This window comes from Piliocolobus tephrosceles, chromosome 3, assembly GCF_002776525.5.
Source record: "Piliocolobus tephrosceles isolate RC106 chromosome 3, ASM277652v3, whole genome shotgun sequence".
In the NCBI taxonomy this organism is placed as follows: domain Eukaryota; kingdom Metazoa; phylum Chordata; class Mammalia; order Primates; family Cercopithecidae; genus Piliocolobus; species Piliocolobus tephrosceles.
In genome coordinates, this window is record NC_045436.1 from 35,420,718 (window position 1) to 35,446,241 (window position 25,524).

Below are 25,524 nucleotides of genomic sequence, written 5' to 3' on the forward strand. Positions count from 1 at the left end.
GAATCTATAGATTGCCTTGGACAGTCTGGCCATTTTAACAGTATCGATTCTTCTAATCAATGAGCATGGAATGTTTTTCCATTTGTTTGTGTCGTCTATGATTTCTTCAGCAGTGTTTTGCAGTTCTCCTTGTAGAGATCCTTTACTTCCTTGGTTAGATTTATTCCTAGTTATTTTATTTCTTGGTGGCTATTGTAAATGGGATTGTGTTCTTGATTTGGCTCTCAGCTTGAACATTATTGCTGTATAGGAATGCTACTGATTTTTGTATATTGAGTTTGTATCCTGAAACTTTACTGAAGTTGTTCATCAGTTCCAGGAGCCTTTTGGCAGAGTCTTATGAATTCTCTAGGTATAGAATTATATTGTCAGTAAAGAGAGATAGGTTGGCTTCTTTTCCTATTTGGATGCCTTTTATTTATTTCTCTTGCCCGATTGCTCTGGCTAGGACTTCCGGTACTATGTTGAATAAGAGTAGTGAGAGTGTGCATCCTTGTCTGATAAAAATTGTTTAAATCTCAGAAAACTAATAATGGAATCGGGGATTTTAATAATATATTGATATTTTGCATTTTTATAATGTTTCCATCAAACTTGTGAAAGATCAGACTCAGGGAGAACAATTCTGAATTGGAAGAAGTTTACAGTAAAAAGTATCAGATTCATCTCTGTCTAAAATAGGTAAATTGAGATTGGGATGAAGAACACAGGAATGTTATTGAGAGTGCTGTAATGTGGCTCAGTAAGTAGATATGGGGATAAAAATCCTCCTGAGATATCCTCTTGATGCTCAATCAGCACCATAAGATTGTGATAATAGAGTTGGCCAGGTGCCTCTTGCCTCAATTTAAACAACCATCTCTGGAGAACGGACCCATGGAGCTTATTAACTAAGCAAGATTTCCTGTTGAAGCTTTGACAAACCCATTTCCATGTGCTATTATTCAGTTTGCCTAAATTTTATGCATCAGTCAATGGATTTTGGAAAATATAAATCTTAGAAAGATGTCAAATTAATTCTAGCCATTCAAGACCCAATATTAATTCCAGGCATTCAAGACCCAATAGGTGGGACATGTTGTTGAGAATAGTAGGTCAGTATTTTTAGGTATTTTGGTCAAAACAGGGAGAAAAACATTCTTATGTTATGATTCTGAAACTCAGAATATGAATTGCTAACATAAATTGAGATCAGTACTCTTATCCTACTTTTGTGTCCTTACATTTTGCTTTGCCAAAAGTCCAGATGAGAAAAAGGTCTTGAAAGCGGAAATAAGGAAATTTGTTTTATATAAGCTGAATTACTTATTAATAATATGTACTATTAAAGGCTAAGAATGAATTTTAGAATTTAAAAGTTCATTGTATGTGTCTTTCAATGAAGGTGAAGTTATTGAGAATACCATATGGCTTTAGAAGATATATTTGGTGTCTTCAGGAATTTGAAGCTGCTAAATTATCAACAGCTGTCAGAATAGAATAGACCAAATGTATTTGGAGTGTAGTTCTTTGTAGTGGGGAAATTTGTGGATTTCCTGCTTCAGCCCAACTGATGACAAGAATCACAATATGAGAAGACATGATGAGAAGAACTTATAAATATGTTAGATGGTTGCACAGGATGAATAATTTTGCTACAGAATATGAGTTAGATGAGAGAAAAGATAAATTTAAAGGCTGTATCATCAATTCAAAAAATAGACAATTAAAGCAGGAAAATAGCACTGCCAATTGGTAGGAGTTTCATCATGCCCAGGGGTTCTCAGTCTAGGCGCTACTAACATTTTGGGCCAGATAATGCTTTGTCGTGAAGTCTATCTTATGCATCGTAGGATGTTATATAATACATTGTAGCAGTATCTCTGGAATTAACCTGTTAAATGAAAGTAGAAACCCTTCCCCAGTTGTGACAACCAAAAATGTCTCTAGACATACTAAATGTCTTCTTGGGGGGCAAACTTGTCCCTAGTTGAGAACCACTAAGCTAGACTGCTTCAAAATAGCTCCAAAAGTCACATTCTAGTTACATGCTCAAGATGGAACAGGATGAAGGAGAAGGTTTATTGATAACTTTGTTGAACACGTTGTCAGGGTGAGGCTTTATTTGGAAAGTACTGTAATTAAAGTGTAGCTCCTGCATGTATATTGTATTGATGAAAAGCTGATTATTTTGCTTCCAGTCCAGAGTTAAATGAGTATAACAGGAGCACAAATATTGTAGGTGATGAAATTGTCTTTTATTTTTGCCTTCCTCCTAAAAGCCTTACAAATATATGCAAGACAGCCAGAGTTATTTTCCGAAACTAAACCTATAGTAGGGTGGTATTGGGTAGCCATTTCTGGGTATAACTTTCCACTTGCTTGTTTCAGTACATCTACTTGGAGACCTATATAATCTTATGTGCCTGTCTTATATTCTAGACTAAATGATATGTATGACAGAGACTATTTGTATGCACCATATATCCTTATGCTCCTCTCCTTTTCTCAGCCTCCCTTGCAGCTAAGCTGGGGACACATAACTAGTTCTGCCCAGTGGAATGTGAACTGAGCATGGCTTCTGGGCCAAAGAAGTTAAAAGCCAGAAGGCCTCTTCTATCTCTCTCCTTCCCTGTCAGAGTGACTTTGGGGACCTTGCCCATATGTGTCCTTGTGGCAAAGAAATAGCTGCCCCTTTGTTCCTTTTTTTTCATTTTATCTGTTTTCTCTTCTCTTTTTCTGTGATGTCCATTAATAGGAAGTTGGACTTTCTGAATTAATCTGCTTAATTCTCTTTTATTTCCAATTGTGATCACTTTCTCTATATTTCTGCTTTCTGGAACCCAGTTGAATTTGATCACATGGAAAAAAAGGTTCAGCTAAGACTTAAGAGCACAGGCACCATTACTAGTTGCCTTCATGTTAATGATATTATGGTGAGAAACAACATATACATGGGATAAACATTTACTTGGAATGGCGCTACACATAATCTAGCACATTCTGCATCAGAGGAAGGTCAAGAGATTTGGGGTCTGATTTTTCTGTAAATAAAGGATTATATGACAAGGTGTCAGATTTGGGAGGCAGCACATAGATCATGGTCATTAGAGCATGCCCTCTGCTGCCAATTGTATGGATATGAATTTCAGTTTTGACACTTACTCTTTATGTGACCTTTGGCCCGTTACATAAACTCTCTGAGCCTGACTTGTCTGATCTGAAGAATGAACATTAGTACCTATAGGTTGTAAGTATGTAATGTATTTTAAGCTCTTATAAGAGTATGTGTTCTGTAGCATAGAATCCTTCCTCCCTCCCTCCCTCCCTCCCTTCCTTCCTTCCTTCCTTCCTTCCTTCCTTCCTTCCTTCCTTCCTTCCTTCCTTCTCTTACCTCTCTTCCTCTCTTCCTTCCTGTCTTCCCTTAAAGTGCTGCTTTTATTATAAGTGCTATGTAGGTGTTTGCTCTTACTGTTAGTTGGGTTGTACATTAAAAGCATTATTTATCATGAGCCTATGAGCTTGAGAATTTTTTGAGTTCTGTAGAGCCTGTTGTATTTCTCACTGTATACTCCCACAGTTAGTACAAATAAGTTAAGTGCTTTTATAATTTCACTTGCTTCATCTTTTCTATCAGGCACAGGATTGCTGGTAACATAAGTGGTACGTATGGCAAAATAAGACGATGCCTTTTCTTCTGGGCATGTCAGTGTTTGTGCCTGTTTTGGCGAGCACAGCATGGGCTGGATTTCATTCTGATGTACCTACAGGCACCTGCAGACTGAATACTATACCACTGTGCAGGGCTCTGACTGGGACATTACTCCCAGAAGGAAAGCTGGCCAGGGAGACTCAACTCTCACAATCCAGCATGAATTCTATCCTTGGGATTGGGTTTCTAGTAATGGTGGCATTTACTGTCTTGATTTCTTGGCCCTCCCCTTGCTGCTCTCAAAGGTGGGGGGCATCAAGCCTATCACTTGAAGGCCTAGGTATGTGAGGGGATCAACAGCTTGGCTGTCAAGTCCTTAATCCTATGGGTATTCGTAAATCCTTGAGATTGGATGAGATTTGTTAGGTATAGTGAATGAAATAAGAAGAAAAAGAACACAGGGCTGAGCCCTAAGGACCTCAAACTTTCATAGATCATCTGAAAAGATATGAGTGGGCAAAAGGTATTGAAAAGGAGAACTCACAAAGAAAGGAGAAAAGTGAAGGGGGAATTATCACAGAAGGTAAGCGAGGAGAGAGATATAAAACCAAAGCCTAGCCTTTGTGAATAGCTATGGGGGTCATGTGGTTGTGAAAATTATTGTAATAATTCATGACTAACTGAAAAGTAATGCTAGCATTTCTATTTCCTCCTGATCACCCTCCTGTCTCATAGGTGACAGCCTCTGATGCAGATTCAGGACTCTATGGCTTTATTGAGTATTCTCTTTATGATGGATTTCTGAGCTATGAAGCACCTCAGGCATTCTGGATCGACCCTCATGATGGGCGAATCTGTGTTTCTCAAGATATCGACAGGGAAAGGGATCCTGCTACCTATGATCTCCTGGTGAAAGCTAAGGACGGGGTAAGTTTTTATGTATGAAGTTTATTTTAAACATAATCACGAGTGAGCCACTGTGATTATCTGAGCCACAGAGGACCAATGATGATCAACACTTGGGTCATTCTGCTTCATGTGTCACTGCCTCTTTCCTTTGCTGAGTTTTTTGAAGCAAATATCAAGCATGTTATTTCACCCACAAATAATTCAATAGTATCTCTAAAAAATAATGACTTTGAAAACACAGAACTACAAAACATTAACAATAATGCTTTAATGATAGCTAATATCCTTTCTATGTTAAATTTTCTTGATTATCTAAACATGTCTTTTATAGTTGGTTTCTTTGAATGAAGATCCCAATAAGTTCACAAATTGATTTGATTGATATATTCTTTAAGTTTCCATGTATAACAGTCAGGCCTCTTACCTGTTCTCCTATGGCTTTTTAAAAAAACCAAGTCATGGCGGAGCAAGATGGCCGAATAGGAACAGCTCCAGTCTCCATCTCCCAGCGCGAGCAACACAGAAGACTGGTGATTTCTGCATTTTCAACTGAGGTACTGGGGTCATCTCACTCGGGAGTGCCGGACAATCGGTGCTGGTCAACTGCTGCAGCCTGACCAGCGAGAGCTGAAGCAGGGCGAGGCATCGCCTCACCTGGGAAGTGCAAGGGGGAAGGGAGTCCCTTTTCCTAGCCAGGGGAACTGAGACACACAACACCTGGAAAATCGGGTAACTCCCACCCCAATACTGCGCTGTAAGCACATCGGCACACCAGGAGAATATATCCCACACCTGGCCGGGAGGGTCCCACGCCCACGGAGCCTCCCACCTTGCTAACAAAGCAGTCTGCGGCAATCTAACCGCAAGGCAGCAGCGAGACTGGGGGCGGGGCGCCCGCCATCGCTGAGGCTTAAGTAGGTAAACAAAGCCGCTGGGAAGCTCGAACTGGGTGGAGCTCACAGCAGCTCAAGGAAACCTGCCTGTCTCTGTAGACTCCGCCTCTGGGGACAGGGCTCAGCTAAAGGAGCAGAGGCCTGTGCAGACGCGAACGACTCTGTCTGACAGCTTTGAAGAGAGCAGTGGATCTCCCAACACAGAGGTTGAGATCTGAGAAGGGGCAGTCTGCCTGCTCAAGTGGGTCCCTGACCCCTGAGTAGCCTAACTGGGAGACATCCCCCACTAGGGGCAGTCTGACACCCCACACCTCACAGGGTGGAGTACACCCCTGAGAGGAAGCTTCCAAAGCAAGAATCAGACAGGTGCACTCGCTGGTCAGCAATATTCTATCTTCTGCAACCTCTGCTGCTGATACCCAGGCAAACAGGGTCTGGAGTGGACCTCAAGCAATCTCCAACAGACCTATAGCTGAGGGTCCTGACTGTCAGAAGGAAAACTATCAAACAGGAAGGACACCTATACCAAAACCCCATCAGTACGTCACCATCATCAAAGACCAGAGACAGATAAAACCACAAAGATGGGGAAAAAGCAGGGCAGAAAAGCTGGAAATTCAAAAAATAAGAGCGCATCTCCCCCTGCAAAGGAAGCACAGCCCATCGCCAGCAACGGATCAAAGCTGGTCAGAGAATGATTTTGACGAGATGAGAGAAGAAGGCTTCAGTCCATCAAACCTCTCAGAGCTAAAGGAGGAATTACGTACCCAGCGCAAAGAAACTAAAAATCTTGGAAAAAGAGTGGAAGAATTGACAGCTAGACTAATTAATGCAGAGAAGGTCATAAACGAAATGACAGAGATGAAAACCATGACACGAGAAATACGTGACAAATGCACAAGCTTCAGTAACCGACTCGATCAACTGGAAGAAAGAGTATCAGCGATTGAGGATCAAATGAATGAAATGAAGCGAAAAGAGAAACCAAAAGAAAAAAGAAGAAAAAGAAATGAACAAAGCCTGCAAGAAGTATGGGATTATGTAAAAAGACCAAATCTACGTCTGATTGGGGTGCCTGAAAGTGAGGGGGAAAATGGAACCAAATTGGAAAACACTCTACAGGATATCATCCAGGAGAACTTCCCCAACCTAGCAGGGCAGGCCAACATTCAAATTCAGGAAATACAGAGAACGCCACAAAGATACTCCTCCAGAAGAGCAACTCCAAGACACATAATTGCCAGATTCACCAAAGTTGAAATGAAGGAAAAAATCTTAAGGGCGGCCAGAGAGAAAGGTCGGGTTACCCACAAAGGGAAGCCCATCAGACTGACAGCAGATCTCTCGGCAGAAACTCTACAGGCCAGAAGAGAGTGGGGGCCAATATTCAACGTTCTTAAAGAAAAGAATTTTAAACCCAGAATTTCATATCCAGCCAAACTAAGTTTCATAAGTGAAGGAGAAATAAAATTCTTTACAGATAAGCAAATGCTTAGAGATTTTGTCACCACCAGGCCTGCCTTACAAGAGACCCTGAAGGAAGCCCTAAACATGGAAAGGAACAACCGGTACCAGCCATTGCAAAAACATGCCAAAATGTAAAGACCATCGAGGCTAGGAAGAAACTGCATCAACTAATGAGCAAAATAACCAGTTAATATCATAATGGCAGGATCAAGTTCACACATAACAATATTAACCTTAAATGTTAATGGACTAAGTGCTCCAATTAAGAGACACAGACTGGCAAACTGGATAAAGAGTCAAGACCCATCAGTCTGTTGTATTCAGGAGACACATCTCACATGCAGAGACACACATAGGCTCAAAATAAAAGGATGGAGGAAGATCTACCAAGCAAATGGAGACCAAAAAAAAGCAGGGGTTGCAATCCTAGTCTCTGATAAAACAGACTTTAAACCATCAAAGATCAAAAGAGACAAAGAAGGCCATTACATAATGGTAAAGGGATCAATTCAACAGGAAGAGCTAACTATCCTAAATATATATGCACCCAATACAGGAGCACCCAGATTCATAAAGCAAGTCCTTAGAGACTTACAAAGAGACTTAGACTCCCATACAATAATAATGGGAGACTTCAACACTCCACTGTCAACATTAGACAGATCAACGAGACAGAAAGTTAACAAGGATATCCAGGAATTGAACCCATCTCTGCAACAAGCAGACCTAATAGACATCTATAGAACTCTCCACCCCAAGTCAACAGAATATACATTCTTCTCAGCACCACATCACACTTATTCCAAAATTGACCACATAATTGGAAGCAAAGCACTCCTCAGCAAATGTAAAAGAACAGAAATTATAACAAACTGTCTCTCTGACCACAGTGCAATCAAACTAGAACTCAGGACTAAGAAACTCAATCAAAACCGCTCAACTACATGGAAACTGAACAACCTGCTCCTGAATGACTACTGGGTACATAACGAAATGAAAGCAGAAATAAAGATGTTCTTTGAATCCAATGAGAACAAAGATACAACATACCAGAATCTCTGGGACACATTTAAAGCAGTATGTAGAGGGAAATTTATAGCACTAAGTGCCCACAAGAGAAAGCAGGAAAGATCTAAAATTGACACTCTAACATCACAATTAAAAGAACTAGAGAGGCAAGAGCAAACACATTCAAAAGCTAGCAGAAAGCAAGAAATAACTAAGATCAGAGCAGAACTGAAGGAGATAGAGACACAAAAAACCCTCCAAAAAATCAATGAATCCAGGAGTTGGTTTTTTGAAAAGATCAACAAAATTGACAGACCGCTAGCAAGATTAATAAAGAAGAAAAGAGAGAGGAATCAAATAGACGCAATAAAAAATGATAAAGGGGATATCACCACCGACCCCACAGAAATACAAACTACCATCAGAGAATACTATAAACACCTCTACGCAAATCAACTAGAAAATCTAGAAGAAATGGATAATTTCCTGGACACGTACACTCTCCCAAGACTAAACCAGGAAGAAGTTGAATCCCTGAATAGACCAATAGCAGCCTCTGAAATTGAGGCAACAATTAATAGCCTGCCCACCAAAAAAAGCCCAGGACCAGATGGATTCACAGCTGAATTCTACCAGAGGTACAAGGAGGAGCTGGTACCATTCCTTCTGAAACTATTCCAATCAATAGAAAAAGAGGGAATCCTCCCTAACTCATTTTATGAGGCCAACATCATCCTGATACCAAAGCCTGGCAGAGACACAACAAAAAAAGAGAATTTTAGACCAATCTCCCTGATGAACATCGATGCAAAAATCCTCAATAAAATACTGGCAAACCGGATTCAGCAGCACATCAAAAAGCTTATCCACCATGATCAAGTGGGCTTCATCCCTGGGATGCAAGGCTGGTTCAACATTCGCAAATCAATCAACGTAATCCAGCATATCAACAGAACCAAAGACAAGAACCACATGATTATCTCAATAGATGCAGAAAAGGCTTTTGACAAAATTCAACAGCCCTTCATGCTAAAAACGCTCAACAAATTCGGTATTGATGGAACGTACCTCAAAATAATAAGAGCTATTTATGACAAACCCACAGCTAATATCATACTGAATGGGCAAAAACTGGAAAAATTCCCTTTGAAAACTGGCACAAGACAGGGATGCCCTCTCTCACCACTCCTATTCAACATAGTGTTGGAAGTTCTGGCTAGGGCAATCAGGCAAGAGAAAGAAATCAAGGGTATTCAGTTAGGAAAAGAGGAAGTCAAATTGTCCCTGTTTGCAGATGACATGATTGTGTATTTAGAAAACCCCATCGTCTCAGCCCAAAATCTTCTTAAGCTGATAAGCAACTTCAGCAAAGTCTCAGGATACAAAATTAATGTGCAAAAATCACAAGCATTCTTATACACCAGTAACAGACAAGCAGAGAGCCAAATCAGGAATGAACTTCCATTCACAATTGCTTCAAAGAGAATAAAATACCTAGGAATCCAACTTACAAGGGATGTAAAGGACCTCTTCAAGGAGAACTACAAACCACTGCTCAGTGAAATCAAAGAGGACACAAACAAATGGAAGAACATACCATGCTCATGGATAGGCAGAATCAATATTGTGAAAATGGCCATACTGCCCAAGGTAATTTATAGATTCAATGCCATCCCCATCAAGCTACCAATGAGTTTCTTCACCGAATTGGAAAAAACTGCTTTAAAGTTCATATGGAACCAAAAAAGAGCCCGTATTGCCAAGACAATCCTAAGTCAAAAGGACAAAGCCGGAGGCGTCACGCTACCTGACTTCAAACTATACTACAAGGCTACAGTAACCAAAACAGCATGGTACTGGTACCAAAACAGAGATATAGACCAATGGAACAGAACGGAGCCTTCAGAAATAATGCCACACATCTACAACCATCTGATATTTGACAAACCTGAGAAAAACAAGAAATGGGGAAAGGATTCCCTATTTAATAAATGGTGCTGGGAAAATTGGCTAGCCATAAGTAGAAAGCTGAAACTGGATCCTTTCCTTACTCCTTATACGAAGATTAATTCAAGATGGATTAGAGACTTAAATGTTAGACCTAATACCATAAAAACCCTAGAAGAAAATCTAGGTAGTACCATTCAGGACATAGGCATGGGCAAGGACTTCATGTCTAAAACACCAAAAGCAACGGCAGCAAAAGCCAAAATTGACAAATGGGATCTCATTAAACTAAAGAGCTTCTGCACAGCAAAAGAAACTACCATCAGAGTGAACAGGCAACCTACAGAATGGGAGAAAATTTTTGCAATCTACTCATCTGACAAAGGGCTCATTTCCAGAATCTACAAAGAACTCAAACAAATATACAAGAAAAAAACAAACAACCCCATCAAAAAGTGGGCAAAGGATATGAACAGACATTTCTCAAAAGAAGACATTCATACAGCCAACAGACACATGAAAAAATGCTCATCATCACTGGCCATCAGAGAAATGCAAATCAAAACCACAATGAGATACCATCTCACACCAGTTAGAATGGCAATCATTAAAAAATCAGGAAACAACAGGTGTTGGAGAGGATGTGGAGAAATAGGAACACTTTTGTACTGTTGGTGGGATTGTAAACTAGTTCAACCATTATGGAAAACAGTATGGCGATTCCTCAAGGATCTAGAACTAGATGTACCATATGACCCAGCCATCCCACTACTGGGTATATACCCAAAGGATTATAAATTATTCTACTACAAAGACACATGCATACGTATGTTTATTGCGGCACTATTCACAATAGCAAAGACTTGGAATCAACCCAAATGTCCATCAGTGACAGACTGGATTAAGAAAATGTGGCACATATACACAGCAGCGTAAATGACTCCGGCAAATAATGTTCAGCAAAAGAAACTCGACAGAAACACATACTGTATGATTCCATTCACTGAAAGTTTAAAAAATTGGTATACTAATGCTTGGTGTTAGAAGTCAACAGTGGCTTCTAAAAAGGCAGGGATGGGGGGATGGGGAGGCGGAGGGAGGACAGTTACAACAAGAGGCAAAGAGGGGAATACTATGGAATACTATGCAGCCATAAAAAAGGATGAGTTTGCGTCCCTTGTAGGGACATGGATGCATCTGGAAACCATTATTCTTAGCAAACTATCACAAGAAGAGAAAACCAAACACCGCATGTTCTCACTCATAGGTGGGAACTGAACAATGAGTTCACTTGGACTCGGGAAGGGGAACATCACACACTGGGGCCTATCATGGGGAGGGGGGAGGGGGGAGGGATTGCATTGGGGAGTTATACCTGATATAAATGATGAATTGATGGGTGCTGACGAGTTGATGGGTGCAGCACACCAACATGGCACATGTATACATATGTAACAAACCTGCACGTTATGCACATGTACCCTAGAACTTAAAGTATAATAAAAAAAAAAAAAAAAAAACCAAGTCATTTGTCCGGTAGATTTTCCACATGCTAAATGTGGCTGATTACATCCTTGGGATTCATTTACCGTGTTCTTCCATTCCCTCTATTTCCTATAAACTGGCATTAGAGACAGAGAGCTGATTGTTTTCAGATTCATTTAGGTGATGCCATTTGCTTCTTATTGCATCAGCAGATACATACCATTATTTTGTCACAGGTTGAAGAATGGTAACTTTAGAATTCTATTATTCCTTTGCATTTATAATCTGGAATTCTTCAACTAAGGAAAATGTTCTCACAACAACTATTTGATTCCTCTTAAGTGTAATTCACGTGGGAAATGCAGGATAAGACTTTTTTATTTGTTTTTATTTTACCAGATTTTTTGAATAGTGACTTGCTGTCTTAACTATCTCCAAAGGTAAACAATAATTTTTTTCTAGTTTGAGTATAAATTCCTGGATTTTAAAAAATTTAATGTATTTCAATACATTGCTGACCCTATCCTTTCTGATGTTCTCATTGACCCATTCTTGATCAGTGAAGGCACTTTCAATTTGATTCCTTTGTCTTTTTTTGTTGTTAAACTTTTAAATTGACATATAAAATGCATACAGAGAAATGCACAAATAATAAGTGTATAGCTCAATGGATTTTTGCAAAATGAACAGACCCGTAAAAGCAAATGGGAAAACATTAAAAAGCAAATGAGAAAACCCAGTAGCCCCCTCTTTGCCTCTTGTTGTAACTGTCCTCCCTCCGCCTCCCCATCCCCCCATCCCTGCCTTTTTAGAAGCCACTGTTGACTTCTAACACCAAGCATTAGTATACCAATTTTTTAAACTTTCAGTGAATGGAATCATACAGTATGTGTTTCTGTCGAGTTTCTTTTGCTGAACATTATTTGCCGGAGTCATTTACGCTGCTGTGTATAGCAATAGTTCACTCCTTCTCATTGGTTTATAGTATGACTTTATGTGAATATACGATAATTTTAACCTATAATTAATGGTACCCATTTTAGGATGTGCTTCTTTTAACATTCTTATACTTGCAATATGGTGAACAAATGTAAGCATTTCTCTTGAGTATATACTTAGGAGTAGAATTGCACTCCCACCAGTAAAGTATGAAAATTTTATTTGCTACACATTCTCCCTAACATTTGATATTTAATGCCTTTTCTATTATAGCAATAATAGTATTTATGTAATGGTATATCACATTGGGGTTTTACTTTGTATTTGTTTGATAACTATTGAGGCTTTTTCATGTTTATTGCTATTTGTGTAATTTGTGAAGTGTCTGTTCTTCACAAGAAGAAAATCCTTTATTCATTTTCTATTGTTATTGTTGGATCTTTGTCTTACTGACTTGCATCAGTTCTTTATATTTTTGGCCTGAAAGTCCTTTGTTGGATATATTTTTTGCATACATTTTTCTCCCATTCCGTGGCTGGCCTTTTCTATCCTTAATGGTTTCTTTTGAGGAACAGAAGTTCTTCATCATAATAGAGATTAGTAGTTTCTCAGTTTGTTTTCCTTTATAGCTAGTGATTTTTGTGTTCTTTTAAGAAATATTTGCTTATCTTAGGGATATGAGGGTGTTCTCTTATTGTTTTCATACCTTCATACTTACTTTTTAATCAATCTGGTGGGATGAAGTTTTGTTATTTTTTCCCGTATGGTTAACTGAGCACCACTTACTGAAATGGTTATTCTCATTTTCACCTATTTATCCACTTTAGTGCTAGCAGCATCTCTCTTAATTATTTTAGCTTTATAATAGGTCTTGGCCTTAACTATTCTTGACTATTTATATTTCCAAATACAGTTTAGAAACAACATGTTCAATTTGCATTTTTCACAGAAAAGGTGGCCTACTATACACACCATTCCACGCTTTGATTTTTTTTTTCACTTATTTCATTTTGGAGACTTTACTTATATTTTTCACTTATACGTTTTGAAGACCTTCCTTGTTTCTTTTTCATCTGCTTACTACTCTTTTGTATAGATGGACCCTACTAACACCTCTCTGGTCTAATTGTTCTCTTTTGAAATTAATGAGAGAATCTACCTATTTAAGCTATGAATTTTTGGGAAAAAATGAGTCTAAATGTATTGCAAGTAAACATGTACAAATGAGCAAGAACGTAAAGCCCTTTATATTCAATAAAATATTCATGATCTGTTTGGTTAGGTTTTTGCCAATACCTTACTATATGGTTTCAGGAATCCCTGATTCTGTGTAAGGAAATATGTAGGAAACAAAAAATAGGAGTAAACAGAATTTATATTAATTCAAGTCTATGTAATTATTTGAAGCCCAATATATGCACACTCAAATATTAATCCAAGGCTTTAGAAATGTATTCTTGATAGATTTTGAGACAGTTGTATAATACCATCCTAGAATTCAATAATGGGTTTAAAACATTACTCTCATGAAAACCACCAAAAAGAATTAGCTGTGTCTTCCAGGCTACTGTCTGCTGTCCACTGTGATCAAAACGAGCCCCTGTTGATTCAACTAGCTCCCAGGTTTTGGTGGCCAGATACAGGACACAGAGATCCTTGTAGTGGTAGAACTGCTGTCCATCAGGAGAAGCAAGCTCCCTTGCAAACATTCATAACCTGTCTGTCACATCAGTGCACCACCACAGCCTGGAGAGCACAGTGCCCCAAAAGTGAATTGGGAATTTTGACTTTAATCCAGGTGTCCTTTCTGGTATTATAGATATAGAGGTGGTTATGTAAGCAAGTTTTTTTGCTATTAAAATATTCACCTCCAAAAAGGATCAATTCATTGTTTTCAGGATGAGCAGAGAATGATACATTTAGCCCTGGTGAAGGTGAGGAACATGATGTTTTTATAATCTGAGTCTTTTTAACATCTGGTGCTTGCACAGCTTCTCCATCTTGGCTGTGGTTTTCTCCTTCTTGCCCTCTTGCCCGTCTTGCAGGTATGAGCCTGAATGGAGATCCAGGCAGGGAATTGTGTGCAGGAGGGAACCATCTTGGAGGCAGGTCCCCTCCTGGAAGCAGGACCCCTCCTGGAAGTAGGTTTTTGTGAAAACAGGGCCTGGCACAAGCCCAGGGATGCATTTTAAAAAACAAATTCTAGAAGAGCCTCCACATCACAAGCTTTTAACAAATTCCTAACCTTCACTCTGGACCTGAAACTGCCTCCAGCATTCCTTACGTTTGCCTCACAATATATGGAGAGCAAGCAACATAATGTACTTTCATGTGAGTGTATGTGTATGTATACACATATAGTATGTATATATGTATATAAATATATATACAAATATAAAGTTATCCAGTGTGCAGTGTTTATTCTGTTGACTGCATAATCCTCATGAATTTCTGTGATGAACTGAGTTTTTACAGGGTGACTTCTGCATCTATCATAATTATTCTTTGCAATATTAATTAGCAGTACATGTCCCTCAGAAATGCATAGTCAAAAAGGTTGGTAAAGAGAAAGATGACAAGGTTGGTAATGATCAGTAGTCTTCCCCTGAAAGCAATGTAGACTGCATTCAAAGAATAAATTAATGCAGACAGGATATTTTAGGTTTACGTTGTTGGATTCTAGGCCATAATGAATTTATTTAAAACAATAAACTGAACCTTGACAGAAGTCCTTTAACTTTATATTATTACCTTGACAATCTATGGTTTTTCCTCTGATTCTTTCTGTTTCTAATAAATGTCCTGAAAGCCCTTTAGAAGAAAATTGCTGAGAACCCATTTGCCGGTGGTTACTAAGAGATTTTTATCTGCCAGTAGAAGAATTTTTCTTGTAAAATACGTTGATGTTCGTTGTCACTGCTCTATTTATCCTTGTGATAACTGTCAATATTTTTTCAACTGAGTCACTTCTGCTCTACCGATATTACTTCTGAAATACTCTATTTTTGCTGCCACTGCTGCTGCTATTTATCTCATAAATCATGAGAATGCTATAAAATTACATAATGGAACCAAACAATTGGATTACATTGGCAATCAAGTGGTTTTTCACAATAAAACTCTATAATTTAATTATTCCATGTTTATATCTAATTTTCTGTTTCCTTTTCCCATTCATTTTTACCACATAGATTTTTTTTGGTATGTATGCTTGTTAACACTCTATCTCTATTTTTTTTGTTACATCCTGGATTCTGTAGCTGACATATGTGTTTGAGATAAAACTATTTCAACGCCATCTCACCACTCAATGTTTAAGGGAGGATTTTGTCAGACAAGCAATATAGGAAGTAAATGGACTGAGCTCTTCACTGGTGTATACATTCATGAGAAAATTTGGCTACTGAAGTTGTGCTCATAGTTTGTGTGCAATGCAGTTACTATCAAAACGTAAACTTGCTGAGTAAAAAGGCACACTCATTTTCATTTTAATAGAGTGTGTTTTTTCATGTTCTAACAGATGTTCAAATGCTTATTCCTGTCTTTTGTTTGCTTCATTACCACCCTTCACCTGTTCTAGGAATGAGCAGTTGCCACATTGCCCCATTGTACCGTGTTTTCTAACTAAATCGTCTGGACCATATGTTAGATTTCCCACCATTCTTTAATCTATGAGCAGGGTGTATCCCAAAATATCTTCAATACCTCTTTACCGCCTTCTAATCTCTAATAGTTTAAGCATCCCAGCCTTTTATTATTACCCATATTCTCTTCCCCACCCTGCTCAGTTCATCCCTTAATTTGAATCAATCTCCTACTGATGTGGTTTGGATCTGTGTCCCATCAAATCTCATGTCGAACTGTAATCCCCAGTGTTGGAAGTGGGGCCTTGTGGGGGGCGTTTGGATCATGGGGGTGGATTTCTCATGAATGGTTTAGCACCATCCCCCCTTGGTACTGTTCTCATGATAGTGAGCAAGTTTTCATGAGATCTGGCTGTTTAAAAGCATGTAGCAACACCCCTTCGCCTCCGCCTTCTCTTTCTTGCTCCTGCTCCTGCACCCCCTTTGCCTTCTGCCATGATTGGAAGCTTCCTGAGGTCTTCCCGGAAGCTGAAGCTGCTATGTTTCCTGTTCACCTGCAGAACCATGAGCCAATTAAACCTCTTTCCTTATAAATTAATCAGTCTCAGGTTTTTTTATAGCAATGTGAGAATGGACTAATACACTTACCCACCTTCTCTGCCCTTCGAAATGCTTCTACCATGCCCTCTGGAACTCATGGTCCATTATTTAGCAAACTCCTTTATGAATGTAAGTTAGTCTCTGTTTGTTCCTTTAACTTATGGCCCTGATTAAAAACAACCTACCTGCCAAGGATACCCATTCCTTTCTGCACTCTCACAAGGAAGCCCATAGTCCACCAATCACAAGCTGGCAGAAAGTGAGTTGGGTGCCCTGTTTGTTGCCCAGGGCAGCATCCAAATAATTTCCACTCCTTTCTCCATCAAAAATGAATCCCTTTTGAAGTTCTTGTTGTGTGACTATACCATAGATACTCCTCCTTTTTTTTTTTTCCCATAATGATTTAAACCTCTTTATCACTTAGGACTTTCACACTTTGTTCACAGTCTTCCTCTTCACCAGTTTCCTCATCATTCTGGGAAACTTTACTATTCATTTGCTAAACAACCCAGCACCCTGAGCCTCTCAGTTCCTTGACTTTCTAATTTCCAAGGATTATCACCAGTAATTGCACAGCTTTGACATCTTGGCTTCAAGCATGCTAGATCTGATAAGCATTTTTATCTTTCTGTCTAATTTACTGTAGCACCTCCGCTCTAATCAACAATTCTTCTCCCATGTTAAGATCATTGATTTGTTACCCATCACTAAAGTCATGCGGTTGCAAACTTCCTTTATCTTCCCCACTCAATAGAACTCTCCCGGTAAAACTCCAACCCTGTGTAAATCTGATTCTGCCTTTTCCACCCTTGCAGCATCTGAACGCACTTGGAGAAAAATAACAGGTCTGCTTGAGAGCGAAAGGTCTTACCTTCCTGCCACCAAATCCACTAACCTACCTGTATATCAGCTCACATTCTTTACCTTCTTTTCTATTATCTTTTTAGAGATGTCGCTGTTTGCATCAAAAGCAAATATCTCTATTGTTTAGGGTCCCATCCATTCTGGCCTTCTTACAGATAACATTTTTATAATGATTTTCTCTTTTTTCCTGCATCTTTAATTAATCAAGTTCTTTTGAATTACCCTCATAAGCATACAGGGCATAATAATAGTCCCTATCTTAAAAAACTACTCTGGATTCCCTTTTGATGTCATGTACCTTTTCAGAAAACCATTTTATTCCTCTCCTTTCCTACACAGCAAGTCTACTAAAATAGTCATCTCCATTTCCTCACTTTTCAATCTTTATTTGATCGATTTTTTCCTCTCTACCTGTCCTATAAAACTGCTTTTCTCTACATGGTTACTGTTATGCCATATCCTGGAATTCTTTATTTATTTTTATCTGATTCGTCCTCTCAGTGAATTTGAAGATATTCTTTGGATGCTGCTTCTCTTGGATTTGGTGATGTCACAACTTAGGTTTCTTTTTTTTCCCCCTTGAACAAGGTGGAACCTCATTTCCTTCCACCTTTGTTCATTTAATCATGAAATACAGACTGGAGTTCATTGACATAGAAAGCTCACTGGAATGAAACCACAGCTTGCAAGAGCTAAGAGATGTGAAGGAGAGATGTTATTAATATTCTACTATTCAGGAGTCCCAGAAGGCAAGAACAAAGAGAATGGAAAGCAGACAATTACCAAAGTAGAAGTAATAGTAGAAAATGTTCCCTACCTGCTGACTGCCCTAGGTGACCCTCCTGCCTCTAATATTATATGCTTTCAAGCTTGGAGCTTTCCAAAACTACTTTCATCTTTTACAGTATAACTTGAGGGAATTGAGTTTCCTACTATAATCCTCACAATTAAATGCTTAAAATGAAATAAAAATGCCACATGAATCATTGGTCAAAAAGAAAGGATAAGACAACATTAAGATATATTCATGCATGAAATTTATGGGATGTATTAGCTACCTATTGCTGTATAACAAATTATTCCTGAAGCTAGCAGCTTAAAATAGCAAACATTTATCATCTTATATAGTTTCTCAGGGCCAGGAACCTGCAAGTGGCTTTGCTGGGTGGCTCTGATTCAGTCTCTTATGAGGTTGCATTATCAAAACAGTTTCCATCAGCTAGACAGAAGTTTAGTTACACAGCACTGGGAAGCAGAAGCACACACTCTAAGCGAATGGAGAAAATGAGTTTAGATCAGCTTTTCCTGCACTGTGTTCTGTGGGAAACTGGTTTCCCAAAATGTTTCTTCCAAAGAGCATTCTGGAGCCTAAAAAGAGTGGAGAACACCTCAGAACTCACTCCCTCTAGAAATGTACATACAAAAGGCTCTGTGAGAAGTTCTGAGGCAAAGAATGCATCCACTTAACTTGGTGAATTCAGCATTTTCCCACCTTTTGTCTAAGGAACTTATTTATTTTTTTGTTAAGATATATCTCTTCTTCCCTACCCAGATGCCTCTTGTCATTTCATTAAGGAAAGCAATAGTTGTCCCATGTGGGTGTTTAAGAAGACAACATTAGAATTCTGTCCTTTTACATTTTATTTTTCTGATATTTATAATATAAATAATATATTAGCACAGTAAATATATATATAGTTTATTAACAGATAAACTATATATATAAAGAATGTACGCACTACATTTTATACTGATGGAGTCTACTGCTGTGTAGAACAAATCTGTCCTCCTTAGCACTTAAATCAGGTGAGAGGAATCTGACTGCCCAGCCTCTGCCACTACAAGCTCAGCCCTCCCTAACCCCACTAGTGTGCTTACCCTACCGGCAACAAAAATGTATTGTTGGCCAGGCATGGTGGCTCACATTTGTAATCCTAGCACTTTGGGAGGCCAAGGCAGGTGGATCACCTGAGGTCGGGAGTTTGAGACCAGTCGGACCAACATGAGGAAACTCCATCTGTACTAAAAATACAAAATTAGCCTGGTGTGGTGGCACATGCCTGTAATCCCAGCTACTCAGGAGGCTGAGGCAGGAGAATCCCTTGAACCCGGGAGGTGGAGGTTGTGGTGAGCCAATATCGCGCCACTGCACTCCAGCCTGGGCAACAAGAGAGAAACTCTGTCTCAAAAAAAAAAAAAAAAGTATTGTTCAGTGACAGTACGTTTTCCACTTTGTGCATCTAACATTTGTTTATTTTTTATAGCATTGCCTGATTTAGGATTTTTGTTCTTAAATATCTTAAGCTAGGGCAATATTCATTTCTTCATATTTTCCCCACTTTTTCATTATTTCTCTTACCTCAACCCTAAGTGACTTCTTGAACTTGAGGAGAGATAAAGAAGAAAGAGGAAAGGGAAAGGAAAAGGGAAAGCAAAACTGAGATGGAAGGCAGTTTGGGGCAGCAGCAGGGTGTGTGGCAGAGGTGAAGGAGTATTTTCTATAAGCTTCTCACTAGTCTGCAGTCCCCCTTACTACGTCGAACTTGGAGACATACAGGTTACTTACGGTGGCTGCAGATGTAGGGCCACCCTGCATTTTAAGCATAAAGGCCAGATGGATGAACTTGCATTGTTCTCTGTGGAATCATAACCAGCCCCATTTCTCCTATTCTAATTGATACCTGGCATGGCTCTGGCACTTTATTCAACTCAGAACATGGAAAATCAGACTATTTCTAAATTATTTCCCCATCCTTTTTTAGTCCTCAAAGCCTGGAGTATAAGGGACCTCAGAGCTAAGAGCGGAAGAGTCATTTCTGGGTTTGTCTTACCTTCCTTCCAATCTTCGTTCTTGCCCTCCCCTGCTCCCTGTCAACAAGTGCTTCCTCTCCGTCTGCATGGCAGCAGTTCTCCCTTTGTCTCTTGCCAAATCTTCTTCCTCCTTGTCATTCTTTCCTCCTTGCTCTGTGCCTCCCTGCCAAAGTAGAAAAAGGAAACAAAAAAGATGAGGAGGGGGAGGACGCATGAGTGAGAAAACCCAGGCCGTTGTGACTTACCAAGGATTTTTGTCAAAGATAAAAGTGTCAACATGTACCAGATAGAAACGGAAAATGGTGCTTTAAAGTAGGAACATGTGTTTTACTTTAGAAAAGTAAAAATTGCAGAGGATTATTTTCTTCTATTTCATTTGCTCTCTTTCTCCTTGATTTTAGATGGAGGCAACACAAAATAAGCAGTATGGGATTCATTTCTCACTACTTTAGGTGCTGTATTTCCTTCTAAAACTTGAAAAATCCAGAATTCCCAAACAAATCTGGCCCCCAGGATCTGGGATGAGTACCTGCACTGCTCCTGTCCTCCTTCAGGCCCCATCCACTCTGGACTTGATTCAAAGAGCCTCCTCCTGCCCATTCTCCTTCCTTCCACTCTGCTGCTCCTCAGTCTGTTCTGAACACTGCGGCTAGAGCAGTGTTAACATCTCAGTGAAATCAGGTCACTCTTGTGCTCAAAGCCCTCCTGTGTGGAAGAACCACCTGCAGAGGTCCCTGGGACTCACTCCTGCCTCTCTGACCTCAGCCCTTCCTGCTTCCTTGCTGTGGCTGAGCAGGCCTGAGAGGCACACGCCGTTCCTGCCTCAGTGCCTTTGGCTCTGCTCTTTCCTCTGCCTGTTACTCTTTCCTTTCTGGTACCTGAAGTCTAGCTGCCTCATGTGGGATGGTCTGCACACCAATGGTACCTTACTAGTGAGGGCTTCACCCGGGCACCTCCCCCCCGGCCCAGGCTCCTTCACACCTTCTTCTTACACTTACCAGCATTCATTTAAAAATTATCTTAGGGATAAAAGTGATTTTGATTTCTTTTTGGACATCAGGACAACTTTCCTTGAATATGTTTGGCCTCTATTCTGAAATTTTTGCCTCACAGCTGCTCTAAGTGGAAATCTCATTCCATGCTTAAGAAGGGCGGATCACGAGGTCAGGAGATCGAGACCATCCTGGCTAACACGGTGAAACCCCATCTCTACTAAAAAATACAAAAAAAAAAAAAAAAAATCTAGCCGGGCAAGGTGGCAGGTGCCTGTAGTCCCAGCTACTCAGGAGGCTGAGGCAGGAGAATGGCGTAAACCCGTGGGCGGAGCTTGCAGTGAGCTGAGATCTGGCCACTGCACTCCAGCCTGGGCGACAGAGCGAGACTCCATCTCAAAAAAAAAAAAAAAGAATCAGCAGTGAAGTATACATACCATGCTATTACCTATGAATTCATACATCAAGGTTGGAAATAAAATGAATTTATAGATGTGTTTGTGGGTGTGTATGTGTGCATGTGTGGTTTGTATGTATATATACATACACATATACATATACACACCCCCCTACATATTCAAATTCTGTTGTTTCAAGACTATTCTAGGGCCATTGTCAATTATTCTACATCCCAGTGTTCAGCAAAAACCCATTTGTAATCACTGCTCATTCATCCACCAGGGTGGGCTAAGTGCCCAAGCCTTTGTTCGTGTGGACCTGGAGGACGTGAATGATAATCATCCTGTGTTTAACCCATCAACCTATGTGACAAGCATCAGTGGTGAGACCCAGCCAGGCACCGAGATCATCAATGTTCTTGCCACTGACCGGGACTCTGGGATATATGGGACAGTGGCTTATGAGCTTATTCCAGGAGATGTGTCGTCCCTTTTTACCATTGACTCCACCACAGGTACGTGATCTTGGAGTGGTTTTCATCCTTTGGCTATAAAGTTTCTGCTTAACCACTTAACATCCAGAAAATTAGAAAAAGTGACATTTTTTCAATAATGGGAGTGTCGCACGACTCACTTTACCTTCTAGCAGGCACTGAAGTGTATTGAAAAGGGCTGAGGCTTTGTAGTGGGTTAGACCAGACCTGGATCTCAATCCCAGCTTTGCCTACTACTGATCTTGTGGTCTTTAGTGGCCTCAGTGTCCTTACCTTAAAAGTACTGTTGGCCTGGTGTGGTGGCTCACGCCTGTAATCCCAGCACTTTCAGGGGCCAAGATGCGTGGATCACAAGGTCAGGAGTTCAAGACTAGCCTGGCCAAGATGGTGAAACCCTGTCTTTACTTAAAAAAATACAAAAATTAGCCAGACTTGGTGGTGCACACCTGTAATCTCAGCTACTTGGGAGGCTGAGGCAGAGAAGTGCTTACACCTGGGAAACAGAGGTTGCAGTGAGCCGAGATCACGCCACTGCACTCCAGTCTGGGTGACAGAGGGAGACACCGTCTCAAAAAAAAAAAAAAAAAAGGTAGTGTTATCTGGGCTCTGTGGCTGACTCCTGTAATCCTAGCTACTTGGGAGGCTGAGATGGGAGGATGGCTCGAGGCCAGGAGTTTGAGGCTGCAGTGAGCTATGAAGCTATGATGAGGCCACTGTCCTCCAGTCTGAGTGACAGAGCAAAACCCTGGCTCCAAAAAAAAAAAAAACAAAAAAATAGCGCTGATAATACCTATGTTTCAAAGTTTTTGTGAGAGAACTAAAGTCAGTAATTTATGTAGAAACAGTTGGCCAGTATTTACCTTGCAAATGTTAATTTCCCTTTATTTGTATGATCATGCCATCTGAGGGTGACTTGAGGGTGACTGAGCCTCATTTTGATGTATTAATAGCTAAGATCAGTGCAAAGACATTTGTACAGGCATCCGAAGTAGATCCTTTTCTTTGTACTCGGTCTGGCATTCCCTTAGTCTCTTTGGGTTTTAGTTTCCTTGTTTTTAAAATGATACCTAAAGCTCCTTTTAGTTCTCTACAACGGTAATTGCATATCTGCCAAGGAAGCCCAGTGGGCAAGTTGTCTTTTAGAAATAATGAATATTTAAGAAGTTACCTTCCATTTTCTATTCATTAGCTTGAATAGAATTTTGTTGCTAACAAAATAATGGTTTAAATATTTGATTATAAGAACATAAAAAATTTTCAAATATATAATATGACATTACAATACCTTTGAGATACTTAGAGATACTTTGGTCCAAAAATGAGGCTGCAAAAAAACAACAACAAAAAAAAGAATTGTTTTCTTTTGCATTTTTCCACCTGATCCAAACAATGAGTAGAATGTGTTTCTATTGTAATGATAATGATAATGTCAGATGCTACACTAGACATTTTCTGTACATTGTCTTACTGGATCTTCACAACGTGCTTTGTAATAGCCATATACAGTAGAAAAAATGATAATTTACACAGGAAATCTAACATGCTGTGTGAGTGTGCCCTCTCACCCAGCCCCATTAGGTAGAGAGCCGCTGCTTCTGCCTGAAAACTGTGCTTTGTCTGGCTTGTGCAACTGGCCAGGGATTAGTTGTTTATACTGGCAGTCTTTGTAAGGCAAAACTTTCCTTGCTCAAAATAATACACTGATGTGGCCCTTTTAACATTTCAAAGATCAGAAGAAAATACTTTTGTGGAAAATTAGTCTGTTTAATCTCAGCTTTTTCAAAATTCATCTTAACTGAGGACTTAACTGCCCATCAAATCGTCAGGTCCTCTAAGGCACTAGCATTGCCAAAAATATATAGGTCAGCCAGTAATCAGGGCACAGGATCTAAAAGCGTTTCACAGATTGTTTTAAAAAGACATTCACACACTCATCATTCAGTTTCCCCTGGAAGATCTGGAAGAATGAGCTATACCATATTCTGTTTCTAGAAGAGATCTCTCTTGCTGTCCTGGCCGAAGCCAGACTCATGCTTCCCTTCCTGGCAGCGACCGTAACACAAATGCCATTGTTAATCGTGGAAAACGCTCTGTGTGGGTCATTATCTTAGGGAACTTTCATGGAATTTTATTTTTAAGCAAAGACCAAATTTATATGGAAATAGCCTTGGGTTGTTATTGTTGGCCGTTTTGATACCCGTGTATTTAGATTGAAGACATTTCTCAGTCAAATAGTGCTTGGAATTTGGTCGCACTTAATCATAACTCATGAGAGATTCATGAGGCCTGGTAGTGCTTTACTTTAACCTTTAGAAGAGAATGAAAAAACATCGTGACTAGCTATGGGAAAAAGTTGTCCGGTGAACAGGCTGCCCCCAAGTTGAATGGCTGAGTTCTGAAAGTTCATCTGTTGGTTGACAGCAACTGAAAACACATTGTATATAATTATGACATACAAGGTGATGTTCTGATGTGTGTATATTGTGAAGTGATTAAATCAAGCTGGTTAACATATCTATCACCTCTCACACTTAGAACTTTTTGTGGTGAGAATATTTAAGATCTACTCTCTTAGCAACTTTCAAGTATAGAATATATTATTATTAGTACATTATTATTAATACTGTAAAATAGATCTTCAGAACTTACCCTGTCTAACTGAACCTTTGTACCCTTTGGCCAACATCTCCAATTACCCCAGCCCTTGTCAACCACCATTCTGCTCTCTGTTTCTATGAGTTCAATATTTCTAAATGCCACATGTAAAAGTGAGATCATGCAGTATTTGTCTTTCTGTGCCTGGCTTATTTATTTAGCATAATATCCTTGAGATTCATCCATTATTGTCACAAATGATAGGCTGTCCTGTTTTAAGGCTGAATAGTACTCTATCGTATATATATACACCACATTTTCACTATCCGTTTATCTATGGATGGACACTTTGGTTGATTCTATATCATGGCTATTGCGAATAATGCTGCAGTGAACATACTAGTGCAAATATATCTTTGACATACTGACTGTTTTTTTCCTTTGGATATGTACCAGAAGTAGACTTTCTGGGTCATATTTTAGTTCTGTTTTTAATTTTTAAAGGAACCTCCATACTTTTTTCCATAATGACTGTAACACATTTTCTATACAAGGATGTTCTCAAAGAATAGAACAAGAAGCAGTATTAGAATACACAATTGACGCTTGAACAATGCAGAGGGTAGAGATGCTGACCCGCCACATAGTTGAAAATCTGTGCATAACTTCTGACTCCTGCAAAACTTAACTGCTAATAGCCTATTACTGACTGGAAGCCTTACCCATAACATAAATAGTGGGTTAACACATATTTTGTGTGTTTTATGTATTTTATACTGTATTCTTACAATAAATTTAGCTAGAGATGGGAAGTTGCTATTAAGGAAATCATCAAGAAGAGAAAACATATTTACTATTCATTAAGTAAAGGTCTTCATCCTCATCATCTTCGTGTTGAGATGGCTGA

General features: G+C 39.5%; 1 protein-coding gene across 1 annotated transcript in view; it reads left to right on the forward strand.

The window, feature by feature from the left end:
* Positions 1 to 25,524, forward strand: part of DCHS2 (dachsous cadherin-related 2) — a 261,718-nt gene that overhangs the window by 109,739 nt on the left and 126,455 nt on the right. The window contains exons 2-3 of the mRNA XM_023226330.3: positions 4,367 to 4,558; positions 21,812 to 22,043. Of these exons, the coding sequence (XP_023082098.2) occupies positions 4,367 to 4,558; positions 21,812 to 22,043 (424 nt within the window). The remainder of the gene's footprint in view (positions 1 to 4,366; positions 4,559 to 21,811; positions 22,044 to 25,524) is intronic.